At 48.6% G+C, this 18,773-nt stretch overlaps 1 protein-coding gene across 1 annotated transcript in view; it reads left to right on the top strand.

The window, feature by feature from the left end:
- CACNA2D4 (calcium voltage-gated channel auxiliary subunit alpha2delta 4) overlaps window positions 1–15,675 on the top strand; it is a 168,329-nt gene extending 152,654 nt beyond the window's left edge. The window contains exons 36-38 of the mRNA XM_032796736.2: window positions 10,714–10,826; window positions 12,710–12,792; window positions 13,827–15,675. Of these exons, the coding sequence (XP_032652627.1) occupies window positions 10,714–10,826; window positions 12,710–12,792; window positions 13,827–13,922 (292 nt within the window). The 3' untranslated portion in view covers window positions 13,923–15,675. The remainder of the gene's footprint in view (window positions 1–10,713; window positions 10,827–12,709; window positions 12,793–13,826) is intronic.
- The last annotated feature ends 3,098 nt before the right edge of the window (window positions 15,676–18,773 follow it).

Genomic DNA, 18,773 nt, shown 5'->3' with positions numbered 1-18,773 from the left:
GTAGACAGAGAGGTCTGTCAGTACCCCTGGTTTTAAAATAAAACACAAGAACAAAATCTCCTATTAATACCAAGAGCTAGTTGGGGAGTGGGCAAATTGCACACACAAAAATCAGTCAGTCATTTTCATTCCACAGATTAAAGAGGAACAATTTTTTGTTTATTCAAAATTTTTAGAAACATTTTCTGTTTAGAAAGCATTCATTTTCAATAGTTTTCAGTTTTCCTTTTTCTCCCTATTTTCATTCATCCCTTCCATTTTTCCCCAGAAAAAAGGGGGCAGGGAAAAGAGAAGAAATAAAGGAAAAATTATAAACCAAAAAAGGAAAAAGTGGGTAAATTTCTTGCTTTCCAATTTCATCAAAAAAATGGAAAGTTTAAAAAAAAAAGTTTGATTTTGAATAAGGCCATTTTTCAACAACTAAAATGTGACCAGCTCTTAATAACCCTTACATTATTAAAGCTGAAAATGATGTAAATTAGATTTTTTACCCTTTATGCTAGTGAGTTTCACATTTTCATTTATAATCGGCTTGCCTTTCAGGTTGCCATGCACTAGCCTAATGCTGAAGTCTTTGCCACCCACATACTGCAGGAAGATATTTAAATCCATTTTTTAACACTTCTATTGATTTTAGGCTTTGCAAAAAATAATTTTTCACAGAACCCAAGTGTGGACTCTAAACGAATCAAACAGATGTCCTGGGTAACTATAGACCAGTTAGCCTGATATCAGTCCCAGGCAAAACAATGGAAAAACTGACATAGGATTCAATTGATAAAGAATTAAACAGGTATATAATTAATGCTACTTAACATGGTTGAAACCCGATTTCATTCTGTGAGGAGACTACAAGTTTGGCTGATAACAGTCACTGTGTAGATGTAAAAGACGGTTACTCACCTTTGTAACTGTTGTTCTTCGAGATGTGTTGCTCATATCCATTCCAGTTAGGTGTGTGCGCGCCGCATGCACGTTCGGAGATTTTTACCCTATCAACACTCAATGGGCCAGCAGGGCACCCCCTGGAGTGGCGCCTGATATATACCCCTGCCGGCCCATCCGCTCCTCAGTTCCTTCTTGCCGGCTACTCTGACAGTGGGGAAGGAGGGCGGGTGTGGAATGGATATGAGCAACACATCTCGAAGAACAACAGTTACAAAGGTGAGTAACCATCTTTTCTTCTTCGAGTGCTTGCTCATATCCATTCCAGTTAGGTGATTCCCAAGCCTTACCTAGGCAGTGGGGTCGGAGCGAGATGTTGCGGAATGTAAGACCGCTGAGCCGAAGGCGGCATTGTCACTGGACCTCTGGACCAATGCATAGTGCGATGCAAAGGTGTGGACGGAAGACCAGGTGGCCGCGCGGCAGATTTTCTGTATGGGAACATGGGCCAAGAACGCGGCAGATGAGGCTTGAGCCCGAGTAGAGTGGGTGGTGAGATGGCCAGTCAGAACGTGAGCCAAGTCATAGCATGCCCGAATACAGGATGTCAACCAAGATGCAATACGTTGGGAAGAGATTGTCATGCCCCGCATACGTTCTGCCACCGCTACAAATAGCTGAGGTGAACGCCAGGAGGGTTTGGTCCACTCGATGTAAAAGGGGAGAGCCCTGCTGACATCCAGAGTATGCAGCTGCTGTTCCCGTCGTGATGAGTGCGGCTTTGGAAAAAAAAAAAACTGGCAGGAAGATGTCCTGATTAACGTGAAAGGCAGACATGACCTTAGGGAGGAACGCCGGATGTGGTCGCAGCTGTACCTTGTCCTTATGGAACACCATATACGGAGGATCCACAGTCAATGCTCGAAGTTCTGAGACTCGTCTAGCCGAGGTGACAGCGACTAGGAATGCTGTCTTCCAGGACAAGTACAGCAGCAAGCATGTGGCTAAAGGCTCAAAGGGGGGCCCCATGAGCCTGGTTAAGATGAGGTTCAGGTCCCAGGTAGAGGTTGGGCATTTGACCTGGTGGTAGAGCCGCTCCAAGCCCTTGAGGAATCTGGAAACTATATGTTGGGAAAAAAACGGAACTGCCAGCCTCCCCAGGATGGAAGATGGAAATAGCTGCAAGATGCACTCGTAGAGAAGAGATCGCTAGACCTTGCTCTTTGAGAGACCGTAAATAGTCCAAGATAGTGGGGACTAATACAGATTGTGGAGAAAGGTCCTGCTGGGCGCACCAGTGACAGAAGCGCTTCCACTTAGCAAGGTATGTTGATCACATGGAGGGCTTTCTGCTTCCCAGCAGCACCTGTTGCACTGCGGTGGAACAACGCAACTCCGATTGGTTCAACCAGCCAGCAGCCATGCTGTGAGATGAAGGGATTGCAGGTCTGGGTGGTGCAGCCTGCCAAAGTCCTGCGTGATTAGGTCTGGGCAGAGTGGCAGGGGAATTGGGTCTGACAGAGACAGGTCGAGCAGTATGGTATACCAATGCTGCCTCGGCCAAGCCAGAGCGATCAAGATAAGGCGGGCTTTGTCCCTGCGGAGCTTGAGTAGAACTCGGTGGACGAGAGGAAATGGTGGGAAGGCGTAACAGAGGTAGCCCGTCCACGGAATGAGGAACGCATCCGACAGGGAGCCCAGGGAGCGACCTTGTAGGGAGCAGAACACCTGGCATTTCCTGTTCACTCTGGAGGCAAACAGTCTATGTGGGGAAAGCCCCACCTCCGGAAAACCGAATGGAGAATGTCCGGACAGACGGACCACTCGTGTGACAGGAAGGACCTGCTCAGATGGTCTGCGAGCATGTTCCGGACTCCTGGGAGAAAGGAAGCTACTAGGTCTATGGAGTGGGCTATGCAGAAGTCCCACAGTTGGATCGCTTCCTGACACAAGGGGGAAGATCATGTCCCTCCCTGTTTGTTTATGTAATACATGGCCGTTGTGTTGTCCATGAATACAGCAACACAACGGTGTGCAGATGGCGCCGGAACACTTGGCATGCCAGCCGGACCGCTCTCAGCTCTCCAACATTGATGTGTAGTGTCAACTCCTGGGATGACCAAAGGCCTTGGGTGCGCAGGTGCCCTAGGTGAGCACCCCAGCCCAGGGAGGACGCGTCCGTTGTCAGGGACGTGGAAGGCTGGGGAGGATGGAATGGCAGACCTGCAAACACCTGGGATGACGTTCGCCACCAGTCGAGGGAGCCTAGAATGCTCGGTGGAATTGTCAGAATGATGTCTATGGTGTGTCTGCCCGGCCGATAGACGGAGGCGAGCCAGATTTGTAGAGGACGCATTCGCAGTCTGGCATGCTTTGTGACAAATGTGCATGCAGCCATGTGACCGAGGAGACCAAGGCAAGTGCGAGCCAAGGTTGTTGGAAAGCTCTGAAGACTGGACGAGGGAGACTATGGCCTGAAACCGGTGTGGGGGTAAACTGGCCATTGCAAGGTTGGAGTTCAGCATTGCTCCGATAAACTCTACCCTCTGCGTAGGCACCAGAGTGGACTTGTCTAAATTGATGATCAGGCCTAGATGCATAAACAGGTCCTTGATGATGGTCACATGGCTGATGACTTGTGCCTCGGAGGCCCCTCGGATAAGCCAGTCGTCGAGGTAAGGGAAGACGTGTATTCGACGACGGCATAGGGAAGCAGTGACAACCGCCATACACTTCGTGAAGACGAGGGGCCAAGGAGAGGCCAAAGGGGAGGACAGTAAACTGGTAGTGTCGATTTCCCACAAAGCGCAGATACCTTCTGTGCGGGGGATAAATTGCAATGTGGAAATATGCATCTTTCATGTCGAGAGCGGCGTACCAATCTCCAGGATCCAGGGAAGGAATGATGGTTCCCAGGGATACCATGCGGAACCTGAACTTTTTGATGAATTTGTTCAGCCCTCGCAGGTCTAGGATAGGCCGGAGGCCCCCTTTTGCCTTGGGAATTAGGAAATATCGGGAGTAAAACCCCTTGCCCCTTAACTCCTCTGGCACCTCCTCTATAGCTCCGATTGAGAGGATCCTGCAGACCTCCTGGATGAGGAGTTGATCGTGAGAGGGGTCCCTGAAGAGGGATGGGGGTGTGTGAAACAAACTGAAGATGATATCCAAGCTCCACCGTACGTAGGACCCAACGATCTGAAGTCAATTGGGACCACGCAGGCAGGAACGGGGAAAGGCGGTTGTAGAACTGAAAGGGATCCGGGGAGGCAATTGGTACACTGCTCTCGTGCGCACCTTCAAAAGTTAGATTTGGGTCCCGGTGTTGGTTTGGTGGGACCGGAATTGTTACCCCCTTGAGGTCCAGACTGACGTCTGCGATTGGTACGAACTCGCCTTCTGGTAAAGTCTTGTCTTTGCCGAGGCGGGGGGTAAGGGCGCTGAGGTTGGGAGCAGAATGATCATCTTTGAGTCTGAGGCGTATGCATTCCTGACGAACGCATAATTACGTGGTTGTCCTTTAGACTCTGCAGTCTGGGGTCCGTCTTTTGCGAGAACAAGCTTTGTCCATCGAACTGCAAGTCTTGCATGGTATGTTGCAGCTCAGGTGGCAGGCCGGACACTTGCAACCATAATATATGTCGCATGGCTATGCCAGAGGCGACCGTTCTAGCTGCCGAATCGGCGGCATCTAGCAAGGCTTGTAAGGAGGTCCTCACGACCCTCTTCCCCTCCTCCAGGAGTGCTGCAAATTCCTGGCGGGAATCCTGCAGAACCAACTCAGTAAACTTCCCGATCGCCTCCCAGTTATTATAAAATTGTACCTGCTCAGGAGGGCTTGTTGGTTCGCCACGCAGAGTTGGAGGCCTCCCACGGAATAGATTTTTCATCCCAACAAATCCATGTGCCTGGCCTCCCTAGATTTAGGTGCGGGGGCTTGTTGGCCGTGGCACTCCCGTTCATTGACGGACTGTACCACCAATGAACAGGGACCAGGGTGCACATAGAGGTACTCATACCTCTTGGAAGGCACCATGTACTTCCGTTCGACCCCCTTGGCTGTGGGCGGGATAGAAGCCAGATCGTGTCTGCTTTAGCCTGGATCAAACGGATGAAGGGGAGAGCAACTCTGGTTGGTATTTCTGCAGACAAGATGCCAATCACCGGGTCCTCCACCTCTGGAACCTCCTCTACCGGAAGGTTGGTATTCTGGGCGACACACCGCAGAAGATCCTGGTGTGACTGGAGGTCAATCGGAGGAGGCCCCAAAGATAATGTTCCCGCTACTGACTCATCCGGGGAAAAGGAGGATGACAGCCCCAGGACGAGTGAGTCCTGCACTGACACCTGGTCCAGGGGGACCTCCGTCTCCGGAAGATCATGCGGGTCCGGTGCGTGTGCACTGGTTTCCTCTGTGCCAGCGGGGGGAGGTCTGCTGACAGTTGCCTGGGGCACACGGTGCTCTGAGTGACCGGAGCATGATGGGCCAGTCGGTTCGCCTTGGGCTTGATAAGCCCAAGGTGTCCAAAAGAACCACTGATGAGGTCCATGGTCTGGGCCATGGGCATGCGTATCCGAATCCCCGTGGAAGGCACTGTCCACATGGGAAGAGACAGATGGATGACACGAAGGCCACGGAGAAGCTGAAGTTGATTGGACAAGGTCTCTGCGTCCATTGGACTCTTGTCTGCGTGGTACTGGCAACGTGGTGCCGGGAGGTCGACTGGTGCCTTACATCTCCATGCCGGGATCGGCTGCGAAAGGTATGGCAGTGCCAGGATCTAGACTGGTGCCGAAAGTACCGCGATGGAGACCGAGATCTCGAGCGGTGCCGCGAGTATGACTGGTACCGGGATGGAGAACGGTACCGGGACTGCGAGCTGCGCCAGGATTGGGAACGATGGCAGGACCGAGGGTGTCCGTGGGACCTGGATTGGGACCAGCGGCGTTCGATAGTGCCCAGCGAAAATGGCATCACCATGGCAGGCTTGCCCAATGACTGAACAACCTGCACCGGCGGTGCCGGCAGTTGGGGCAGCTCAGGCTCTGTCAAAGCAATTAGCTCCTGAGCCGTGGAGAAAGTCTCCAGCGTGGAGGGCACGACAAGCTCGACCACAGTATGCGCCAGGGAGCTGGTAGGCACCGGACTCGACGGCACCTGAGAGACTGGAATCAACAGTGCGGAGGCAAGCGGTGCCACGGCAGTTGACGGTGCCGGGCGGTCCACCTTGGATGTACGCTCCGACTGCGGCGTAGATACCAGTGCCGCAGGAGCCTCGTGCCTCTTGCTTCTCGGGGAGAGGGATCGGTGCCGGCCAGAAAGTTGAGCTGGGGAAGGCTGGTGCTGGGGAGCCTTTACAGGAACCGTGCACTCCGGTGCAGAGGAGGCACTTGTCCCCAGTGCCGGCATCAGTGCCGAGGATGGAGGAGTTAGAGCTGCCTCCATCAAAAGTTGCTTCAGGCAAATATCCCGCTCTTTCTTTGTCCGGGGCTTGAAAGCCTTGCAGATTCGGCACTTGTCCGCAAGGTGAGATTTGCCCAGGCACTTTAAACAGGAGTCGTGCAGATCTCCTGTGGGCATCGGCCAATGACAGGCCGCACAGGGTTTGAAGCCTGGTGAACCGGGCATGGGCCCCGGTACCGGGGAGGAAAAGGGGCTAGCCCCAGATCCTCTAACTATTGTGGCAAATTGCCAGTACTGTTCTGCTGGGTCTCGCGCTCTCTCTTCTCTGGGGTAGGTTCAGGGCGCTATCGCTTGCCTCTGAACCAGTTCTTAATCATTCCCCTAGTGTCCTTGGAGGAGGGGAATGGAGAGGGAGGGACCTGGGCCTGCCCTCTACTCCAGGTCCCAACCCAGGGGCCCTGGGGTTGTGGTGAACCACTTGACTAGCGGTTTCTTCCCCTGGGTTACTTCCCTCTCATACCCGTCAGCTTGTGAAGGGCTTCTCGCCTCTCTTCTATACAAGCCTGGTGCCCCTTACCTAGGGTTTCTGTTGGGCTTCCCAATCCACCGCAGCACTCCTCCAAACCTTCTATTTCTCTCTGGACAAACTCTTCTCTTCTGCAATCTGCACTCTGCTCCAATCCAACCTTTCTCCTTCAACTACCACCCCCTGTCTGACTGAAGCAGGGGTTTATATCCCATGACTGGAGTCAGGTGCTCTAAGTGAAGTCAGGTGCTCTAATTGGCCACAGCTGTTCTAGCTAATCTAAAGCAAACCTTCCTCCCTTGGCAGGGAATAAGGCCCCCTGCTAACACTCTTATGCTGCCCTCTGGCCATGCTGTATCACACTATATACACAACTACTATAAGAACTACTAATATAAATGCTAACTAGAACTATAGAAAAACTATGTACACAATAACTATATAAACGAGCGAATAGCTAGGGAGGTGGAGATCAGCTGAGCCGCGCTCCACTGTTCCAACGACCGACACGGGCGGTAAGAAGAAATTGAGGAGTGGATGGGATATATATCAGGCGCCATAATGGCGCCGCTCCAGGGGGCGCCCTGCCGGCCCACTGAGTGTTGCTAGGGTAAAAATCTCCGACGAACGTGCACGCGGCGCGCGCACACCTAACTGGAATGGATATGAGCAAGCACTCGAAGAAGAATAGACTTTTGCAAGACAGTGGCCTTAGTACCACATGACACTTTGATTTAATAATTAGCACTACACAGTATCGCTAGAACACATATTAAATGGATGAAGAACTGGCTAACTGACAGATCTCAAAAAGTAATTGCCAATAGGAAATCTTCAAAGAAAGGGGGAAGGTGGCGTTTCTAGTGAGGTTTCACAGGGATCAGCACTATTCACCATTTTTGTCAATGATCTGGAAAGAAATATAAAATCACTGCTGATAAAACTTGCAGGTGACACAGACTGGCAAAATCATGACAAGACAGTGCAGTCATGCAGAGCCACCTAGACCACTTGGTAACCTGGGCCCATTCAAACAAAACGCTTTTTAATACAGACAAATGCAAAGTTGTATATTTAGGGCCAAGGCATGCAGGCCATGATGACAGACTGGACTAGATGCTAAAAAGCAGAGACTGAAAAAATAGGGGATCACAGTGGACAAGCAACTCAAGGGGAGCTCCCAATACAATCCTGTGGGGAAAAGGGCTAATGTGATCCTTGGATGTACAAACAGGGGAGTAGCGAGTAGGAGTAAAGAGGTGATTTTTACCTCTGTACACTGCATTGGTCAGACTGATACTAAAAAACTGTGTACAGGTCTGGTGTCCTTTGAAAAGTAGGTTGCACAGTTTGAGAAGATGCAGAAACAAGCCACCAAAGTTATTCAAGGGCTGGAGAAAATGCTTACAGCGAGTGCTGTAAGAGCTCCATCTGTTTAGAGTCTCAAAAAGAAGAGTGAGACGTGATTTGATTACTGAGCATACGAACCTTTATGAGGAGAAAACACTAGGTACTAATTACAGGGTTCTTTAGTGGAGAAGGGCATAATAAGATTAAGAACCAATGAATGGAAGATGAGGCCAGACAAATTCAGATTAGAAATAAGACACATTTTTGACAGAGAGGCCGATTAGCTCTTGGAACAAGAAGTGAATGGATTCACCAGCTCTTGATGTCCTCATAGCAAGACTGGTTGCCTTTCTGGAAAACGTGTGTTAGCCAAACACACTTCCAGTTACTGGGCTCAATACAGGGGTTTCTGGGTGAAGTTTAAAGGGCTGTGATATATAGGAGGGGCAGGTTAGATGGTCTAATAGTCCCTTGCAGTCTATGAACCTCTGAATTGTGCAGACTGGGAAATACATATGGGGCTAGAGTGGAGCTATGTTTGTTAGAATGAACATTTAGAGCTAAACTGTGAGTTTGCCAGTAGGAATCAAGAATAGGTCACAATTTCCTCTCCCACCGCCTGCTTCCTCCTACCAGTAACAAATCAAGCTACCATCCCCAGCACAGCTCTACGGAGGGTGGGAGACGCAAGTGTGGAGTGTGAGCTTTCTGGACCCAAAGGCCAGGTAGCCTGCACAGAAGCATAAAGCAGAGAGGGCACTGCATTCTGATTCTCCCTTACACTCACCCATGTGTACACTGCCAGCCACTTATACATATATTAGAGGCTGCCCACGGAAGCTGCAAGGTGGGTGAGGTAATATCTTCTATTGGCCCAACTTCTGTTGCTGAGAGAGATAAGCTTTTGAGCCACGCAAAGCTTCTTCAGGGCTGCGAAACTTACTGAGAGGATCACAGCACAATGCAAGGTGGAAAAGATTGTTTAGCGTTAAGTAGTTAGCACATATTATAAGGGACCATTCAAGGCAGAGTGGCCTATTCATACCTCTGCAGTCATAAGACCGAAAGAGTGGGTTAGATAATTACAGATGATTGTAATAAATCCAAGTGTGTCTGATCACTCCATGATTTTTAATGTCTAACAGAGTTATGAATTTAAGCTCCCAGGCTTGGCGTTTGAAAGTGTTGTGCAGGTTTCCTTTGAGGATGCGGATTTAGAGTGATCGCTCTGTGAAAAGTGTTCACCCACAGGTGACAGGGTGTTTTTGTCTTATTTTCCTGACTAAATTCAGTGATTGTCTAGTTTCACCCACATGTTGTGATAGGCATGTGTAGGATCTATGGATCTTGAAAGGTGTGTTGCGTGTGGTGTTGATCTTTGTAGCAGTGGAGATAGGTCTGCAGGTTTTGCATGTTGTTCCGGCAGGGTCTGGTGCCACTTTGAGTTGGTGTGTCCTGGTCTGTGGGGAGCTTGCATACAAGGATGAAAAAATGCACACATTCTTATTTTGCCATCATCACTACACAATGCTGCACAGCATCTTCCATTCAGCGTTTGCAGATTACAGAATACCCGGTCCTCTCAAACTCCCAGCAGAGGGCAGCAGAGCACTGCAGTTCACACTTGTTTCAACTGACTTTTTAGAGAGACTGCTTTTGGGGGTCATCACCAGAGCTGAGAGAAGAATGGCGGGGTGTAGATTGGTTTGGGGACTGAACTGAAAAATCAGTGTGGATTCAAATCAAAACCATTTACAAAAATATTTGTCAAACTTGAAAAAGAATTAGAAGTTTGTTTCAAATCAAAATATTTTTGGTCAATTTGAAATCAAATTTTTCAGTTTTTCTATTTGATGTGGCCGATTTTGGGTGTTTATTCCATCTCCCCATATTTGGGGGTGGTTTTTAAACAAATATATTGGAAAATCTGAATCTGAAATTTTATGAAACAAAAAAGGCAAAAGAAAACATTTCCAAATGTTCAAAACAAACATTTGAAATAAAACACGCTGAATATTTGGGGGGGGGGGGGGGGGTCTTCAGTTTCTCAACCAAAGCTGTATGTCAAATTTGACCCAAATTCATAAATAGATTCAGGGCACAAAACTCAGTAAATGCAAAGAGACAGCAAGCATCACTCAACCATGTTACATGAATGTGCTGTTTTGTATCACTATTTTTCTCAACCAAGTTTCTCCAACCTAAACAAATTCTTACCTTTGTAGGACAATATATAAACACACAAATGTGGGTGTATTTGCCTAGTTTGGATTTTTTAAAAGTCAAGTGAGTTTGGCGTTATCTGAAGATAAAAAGATACCTTAATAATTTCATCAGCTGAACATCACCTCTCCTTCCCCCACATTCTCTCTGTTCACTGTTCCTCTCCCTTCCCTTTCCCTCCTGCCATCTCTTTCCCATTCTCTCTTCTACTTGTATTCCTTGCCCATGGCCATCATCATCAGGTGCTGCAATTTCCCTATATGCTATTCTAACCAGCTGCTTTGGGGTGGGTGGGGGATATGCTCTCTCTCTCTCCCTCCCACAGGATGTTTGTAGCACAGCAGATTGCCAACAGTAATCTCCTGCTCCTGGTTACAGATGCTGCCTGTGACTGCAGCATCTTCCCACCTGTCCTCCTGGAAGCAAAAGAAGTCAAATATATCCTCCTCCTATCACAGCGTGTGTTAGACTCTGCAGCCCTTTCTGCTGTTCTTCCACTGCAACAATTAGTCTGGGGGTGGAGGATCTGTTCCTGTAGCAATTAGCCTTGGGGAGGAGAGAGCAGGGAGGTATAGCTCCACTTGTGATGCAGCAGGATGCAAGTGTGGATACAACAGACAGGCATAGTGGAGGGAGCAGAGAGATACAGCAGGCAGGTTAGAGGGGTGGTTGGAAATGAAAATCTTCCCTTTTAGCCACCCAAGAACTCTAACCCCATTTAGAGCCTGGTGTTGAAAAGTGACCTCCATTGTGATGAGCAAAGTGCTGTGCCAACCATTCACTGCAATTCAGTGCAACCATTCACTGCGTAGATATCTATGCTCACTCTCTGCCCCACATACCCGCGGGGGAAGGGAGCAGCAGCCCAGTGGGGACTCCAGCCCTGTGGAGTAGCCCAAGCAGGGATGTACACGGATCCTCACACCCCCTCACTCCCCAGCACAGGTACACATGAGGACTCATAACTGAGCTGTAACTTGTTAAAAATACAATAGTCCTTCCTGTTCTGTTACTGCCCCTTATAAATAGCCAGTTACTTACCCACAAGTGGAAGCTGGACCCAACTCTCCCTTTGTTAACAGGTCTCAGTTGGCCATTACCCATTTGTATAAGCTACAGAGGAAGGGCATTTTGCAGACTATGCTGGGATTCTAGGGAATGCACTCGCTGATGCACCAGCTCTTCTAGGGTCAGCAGCTTATTTAAATACACTAGAAAACCTAATCTGGGGACTTCTGAAACAACACAGGGAGAACAGCTGTAATGCTTTGTTTTTGTAGAGCACTAGCAGATAATCTCAAAATGTCTCACAAACACTAAGAAACTAAATGCCCCAGCACCTCTGAGAGGCAGGGAAGTATTGTTAGCTACACTTTACAGATGGGGGGAAACTGAGGGACAAAACCACCGTGACTTGCCCATGCTCACACAGGAAGCCTGTGGTTGAGGCAGGAGTCGAAACTTTATCACCTTGCACCCAAGGCAATGCCTTAACCACAAAATTATCCTGCTGCCCTCTGCTACAGAATATACAAAGATTCTGAACAAGGATCACTGGGAACCTAAGAGAATGGAAACATGACTTCCCAATTGCCAGCCCCTGGGAGAGCTGGAGGAGGGCATAGAAGCTACATGTCAGACACTTCCATACTGACCAGTTAATTCTGTGCCTGGTATCATCCCTCAGCAGGCTCAAATACAGTTAACAGGAAAAGCAATGACTAGTTGGCATGATTTGTGATGTTAAATAGCAGCCATGGTAGAAGTGGGGAAGCCATGGTAGAGGGGTTTGGATAATAGGGGGAGGAAAGAGACAGACCATGATGGTGATGGTAGAACAGATGTCTGAGAACAGTGGCCCAGTTATTCCGAGTTCAGGTAAGTCGCCTACAGCAGTTGTTTCTTTAAGTCAGTCCTGCAGGATCATGCCCTTTCCTCATTAACTATGGTCACATTAAGTTTTCTGTCTCTGTTATCCCGTCACCATGAAATAAAGCAGCTAAGCATTTCCACTTTCTCCCCAGCCTCTCTTCCGTATGCTCCCTCCCTGGCACAGGGCCAACTTGTGCTTTCTTTTCATAATCTTTTGCTTCCATACTGCAGCTTATTTCTTTTTACAGCCTTGGAGACTCGTCCTCCCGCGTTGTGAGTTTGCCTCTCTCCCCTCTTATCCTCCCTCCATCTGAATTCCGAGGGCCCTTGGACACAGCTCTAAGATTCAGTCATAGTCTAGCTAGGCTGTGTGAGGGACCTCACAGTCTTTTGTCTGTGCTGCTTTTGTCCCTATCTAAATGCTACTGTTGATCTTAATGGCAATACACATAATGCTTCGGTGAAGTGCGACAGGATGCGCTCCCAGAAACTGAGACGGCGGCCAGATACCTGCCACGCATTCCACCCGGAGGTACAGTAGGGACCATGGGGCTATGCAGCTGGGGCTGGGGTGGAGGGGTGTTCAGTCTCATTCACACCACTACACTTACTGCATAGGCTCAGAAATGCCCAAAAGCTTGTGATGATCCTATAGTGATTTTCCACTTAATTAGGGTGATCACCTTTTCAAAAAACACAAAACCGCCCCCTCTGTGATTCCCAGCCAATGGGAGCTGTGGAGGCGACAATCAGGGTGTGGGAAGCATGTGGAGCCTCCCTGGCCACTCCATGCCTAGGAGCAGGAGGGACATGCCGGCTGCTTCTAGGGAGCTGCATGAAGCCAGATAGGGAGCCTGCCAGCCCTGTGCCAACTGGACTTTTAGCAGCCCAGTCAGCAGTGCTTACCGGAGCCGCCAGGGTCCCCTTTCGACCGGGTGCTCCAGTCAAAAAATGGACACCTGGCAACCGTGCTGGCAGAAACCTCTCTTTTTAGGCCATAAGACCCTAGTCCCTTACACCACACGTGTTTCAGCCTCAGGAAGTGCAGATCCTTACACTAGTAAATGGCTGTGCATGAATCCCTCAAAGTCTATAACTGGAGCATGGAGCGGGTTGCGTGCAAAGGGCTGCAGAGGGGCAGCACAGGAGGTAAGTCCATGCAGGCTTTGGGGCCCTGAATCCCAGCACCAATGCCACGGGGTGTGGATCCTACAGCACTCAGAGGCTGAGTGAGCAATTTCTGGTATAGTGCATGGGTCTTCAAGAACTCTTAAGATAGAGGTTTTAGGGTGGTTGGTTTTCCAGCTGTCTACACGAATGAGTGACATGCGCTTGGAGGGTCTCCGAGCCTGAAGGCATGAGACCCTTACTCTTGACCTGTCCCTTCCTCTCTGCTCAGTGCAATATTGTCTCAGTATTCACTGCCTCTAACATTGCGCTGGCTGCAGCCTCTATGCTCCATGAGCCCCTGAGCATCCTGTCAGTGGGATGAATCATTTTACTTGCCCTGTTGTGACCCTAGAAATAGATTTGCTGATCTTGTGCCTCCTTCTCATTTGTTCTCAGGAGAATGCTCAGGACTGCGGTGCAGCTGCTGAGATCTCAGCCTCGCTGACATTACTCCTCCTAGCACTGGTGACCTTTGCTCTCCTCCTGCGATGACAGAGTCTACCACAATCCTTACAGTTTGCAGAAATGGTGGATAATACACGGGAGTCCACTGCTTCCCGGGGACCTTCTTAGAGCCAGAGAGTTGGAGCTGTAGGAGGGGAGGAGCCCACGATGTAGGCACTATGACTCCTTGTGGACTTGTGGGGACAAGGCATTAGAGACCCCTCACATATTGGCCTGTCTCTCGGACAAAAGGCTTATAGTTCAGTTTTGTGTTTACAACAGAAGCGGTTTCTTCCAGAAGAACTTGCAGCTTGAGTCCTGGCCACCACAGCTCTGGATCAAATGGGATTAACTGTCTGTGCAATAAATACTGGATCGGATATTCCCAGCTCAGGGGACATTACCTGACAGATCAGCTGCGCTCATGAGGGAATGTGAAGGCTCCAGGAAGATCTGATGCCATCTTCCTGTGACTAGTTCTGCCCCCATCCATGCTAGTGATGGAGTCCATGCAGACGCAGTGGGGATTTCACTAGTGCTATCCACTACATAGCAGAGCTCTCCATAACGTAATCTGCCTTGCTGCGCCACACCAGGCTGATTTACTGCGTAGGATGGTTTGAACTGGGCACACATCGCCTTTCAGGAACAGCTAGGGTTTAGCTATGAAATTTGATTTACTGAACATGTTGCTCACTGGGCTCAAGGATTTTCAGCACCTAGGATTCCTGGTGGTTACTGGGCACAGGGGGAAGCCAGTGACGACCAGAGTTAGGCATAAACTGCAGGGCAGGGCAGGGCAGCAGTAAAGGAAAAATACCTCAGTGAGGCTCCGCACAAGGAGGTGGTTCCCCAACACAGGGCAGTTCCTAGAGACCAGATTCCCCACATCAGTGTTATACAATTCATAACGGGGATTGCACTGACTTAAAAGGAGACCCAAGCAGAGGAAATAGCACAGCTTGGCTAGTTATACTTATTTCAGCAGAAACTGTCATAGAGCTTTGGTCCCCAGAACTGACTTCTCTTAAAAAGTTTTTTAGCATCCTGGAAAGTCTAACAAGCCTGCATACAAAAGGGAAAGGCACCTGTCTATTAAAAATAAAACGAAACAGCCCCTCCAGACATAGGACCTACTTACAAAAAGAAGAAAGGAAAAAATAAGAAGTGGGGTTTGTGCTGCCATCTGCTTTCTCTGCAGAAGCAGCTAAGAACCAAGCACTAACTTCAGAGCTATGCTGTCCTAATCAATTGCTGAAGCCTCAGGCTGGGCTGGAGACAGTGGCAGTCCCCCCCTCATGATTCTGGTTGTTCCCAGCTGCCAGACACATGTTTTCAGGCATGACAAACAATGACCAGGGAAGAGGAAACAAGATTTTTTTTTTTTTAAATAAAGTGCTTGCCATTGTCTCTTTAAAAACAAATGTGGCATATTTTAAAGGTGTATTATGTTATACTTGGGACTTATCTCAGCCTTGTAACTCCAAGCAACCCTAATCCACGGGTGGTTATTACAGCCACGGCAGAGTCTATGGCCTGGGGGCAACTGAGTCATGCAACCCCTACAGTGCATTGACAGCTTGCCCAGAACTCAAGAGTTGGGCCTGATTTGCTTAAAATGGAGCAGATGACAGCTACCTTAATTAGTAATACAGATGTTGAGACTACATCTCCCAGCATGCAGTATTCTCAATTGGGCCAAGGGGCCATGCTCTGTTGGGTCCTGTAAGTGCTGCCATAATACAAATAAGACACGAATAATAAAACAATAATGAAGCAAAATGATTAAAGCATAGTTCAGCAATGAGCATTGTTAGTTCTACCATTTGCTCCAACTTACCACGGCTCCCCATTATTTTCTGTCTCTCTTGCACCATCTGTGCCTGAGCCAGCCCCGCCCCCTTTTAAAAAAAGAGCCAGACTTCCCTATTGTAGAACTTGGACTGAGCATGAGGGAATGACAGAAAAAGAAAAAAAATGCTCGCCAGGCAGGAGCTGCCAGTGTCTAAAGGAACCATCATGAGGTTTGGTTTGGGGGAATGGGGCAGCGGCATGGGAGATATGGGGACAGAGGCCTCCTGGATTCTCTTGCCACTATTGCCAGGCTCTGTGGGCAGCTCCAGCTGCTTCCCTTGCAACAAAGACCTCCAGCCTGCCCTGGCATGGGAGGGGAGGTGAGCTCAGCTCACTCACCTGCCCCCTCTCTGGCCAGGTCCATCTGCTTCCCCTGCAGAAAGCTCCTTTAGAGTTTTAATCTAATGACACTGCATTTTGCTATGGTGGTTATAAATATTTCACAAGCATTCCTTCTCTCCCCCATAAACTCTGCTGCTCTGACTGATGGAGGAGGCCCCTGGGGTTTCAATTACTAACCTGCAGCACCATTTGGCCTGTGCTGGATGGCCTTTGTCTAGGACTCCCTGCTGCCCACAGGGAAAGGAACATGATTTATAGACCTGCTGTTAATGCTGTGACAGCCTGGCCTACTGTGGGGGAGCAAGCCAAGGGATGCAAGCTAGTCTGCATGAGGCACCGTGTGCAGCCTCACAGAACACTACACAACTGCACTCTCAAAAAGCCTGAACAAACAGGGTCTTATGCAAAGCCTGTCCCAGCAGGGTCTACGCTTCCCAGAGCCCTTCTGTCAATCAGGGAGAAAAAGAGACAGATGCACAGACCTGAGAGGTGTAGGGCAAAACTAGAGTTTAGCCAGCAGAGTACCATGAAGGCTGCTGTCAAATTTCTCTAGAAACACTTACAAAAAAAGAATGAGGAGAAATATGGATCCAAGTAAGTAGATAAAGTGTGGCCCTGTCTTCCCAGTGATATGCTGATGATGTGACGTGGAACCAAATGAGTGCAGAAGTCAGTCAGCCTTTTGTGCTCCCTGAAGCAGTCGTCACTGTACAGGCCTGTTTATGATTAAAGGCTGGTTCTCCTTGAAAGCAGGCCTTTGTATTCCCTTGACTAGAAGGCCTAATGGAGCACTGTCTGATGCTCCTGGTATTTTTAATCCTTAGAAGGATGAAAGGTGCTTTTTTGACTGTCAAAAGGTGCTCCAAATACATCTACAGCTTTCCCTGTCTGTGACAGTGGGATTTACTGTGCTCCCACGCTCTGGTTGCTTGCTTGTTTGACAGGAATATCAGCTCTCACGCGGTCCTGAAGTTAAGGAAAAATGCCCAGAAAAAGCAGCTGCTCCTACTGCCATCTTCCTCAGCCCCACACACTTGGCAGCCCAGGCAAAAATAAAAAACAGATCGTGACTGCAGAAGTAAAACTAGCAGCTGTGAAAGAAGCCATTGTTCAGCTCCAGCTGAGTGGCATTATGCTGCCACCACAGCATGGCATGATGAAGCACAGCTGTAATTTTTTCCTCTGTTTAGGACAAGCAAAAATGTATGTTTGTACACTTGGGCACATGCACATGGGACTGTGGATCTGAAATTTTTTTTTTTTTTTTTATAGAGGGGGCAAAATTTGAGGTGGAAGGGGCAGCTTATAACGCTCTCTCTCATTCCATCATGACCCAAGAAGGTGAAACTTTCATAGGGAAGCCAAGTTTCAAGGAAAGGTTTCGGGTTTGACAAGTCTTCATTTTCTAATGAAAAACTGTCTTGGACAAAAATTCCCACTCAGCTCTACTTTGTTGTAATTGTATTGTAGCTAGAAGCAAAAAAGAGCCTGTTTCTCTCAGGTGAATCAGAGGAATAAAGGGCACAGCAGAGAGGGTTAGTTCTAGATGGGGAATACATAACAAATGCAAACTCAGTTAACTATTCCAGAAGAAATTGCAGGATGAAGGACTGGCTTTTATTTACTTTACTAAACTCTAAAAGGTGCTGTGTATATTTCAGAGCAGATTCTGTTCCTGGAACCTAGGACCCAGATCTGGAGTTTTAACTCCCAGTAGCACTCAGCTAACTCATTTGGATTTTGAATCCACAGCAGCCAGATGGTTTGATTTAGCACTGCAAGTCCAGTATCTAAGAAATAAGAGAGTGGATGCGGGGGGGGGGGGGGGGGAGTGTGACAGCCACTTACCATAGACACAGCAGTTTGACATACAAAATAAGCATGGGAGTGTGTTGCCTAGATCAATGAAATTCTTGCTATGAGGGAGGGGTTTGAGGTTGAAGGAGATGCAGAGTTAATTGAAGCATCTCCAGCACTGAGGTCTTGTCTACACACAAACACACCAGTTTAAACAGGTGCAAACTCACATGGCATTTAGTTCAGTTTAGCTTCAACCTATATTCATAATCAATTTAAGTCAAACTAACAAACTGGTTTAAACCAAAATAAGAGTGCCCAAACAGCCCTTCCCAGCAGTTTAACTAAAATTGGTTTATAATCATACCTTTAGCTAAAACCACTGCAACTCAGCACACAGACACACCCTGAACCTATGGATAATGGTTTCCTCTACTTCAGACACAGCACATTTCTTGCTTGGTTTCAGAGCTGAGATGTTCACTCATCTGAGTGCGCCCAGGAAGAAATCATTCACACAGCAATACATGATGTCCATGTCTGTTTGCCCTCACAATGAGTAACACTGCTCTGGGCTGACTAGTAAATCTGCTCAATCGTGTGAGATTGTGCCACAACCTCTGAAACAGACTACAGTGGAGGTTCTCCCAGGAAGAAGGGTCTATATGCCCCTAGAGTTTCTCAAAGGTGCACAGTGACAATTCTGTAAACAGCCAAATGAACACGTTCCAGGGTGGGAGCAGAGAACATCTGCCACCCGCCTCCTTCCAATGAGATGAAAGGAGCAACGCTGAGGGATGCATCATGCAGAAGCTTATCAGTCATATTTATTCATTCCCACAGCTGCATACAACGCAAGCATAGGATTCTGACAGTGGCAGTCCTTATGAGAAGTCTGCTGAAGCA

Source organism: Chelonoidis abingdonii, chromosome 1 (genome assembly GCF_003597395.2).
Source record: "Chelonoidis abingdonii isolate Lonesome George chromosome 1, CheloAbing_2.0, whole genome shotgun sequence".
Lineage (NCBI taxonomy): Eukaryota > Metazoa > Chordata > Testudines > Testudinidae > Chelonoidis > Chelonoidis abingdonii.
The sequence above is the reverse complement of the archived record's forward strand: the minus strand, read 5'-3'. Positions and strand labels throughout refer to the sequence as shown.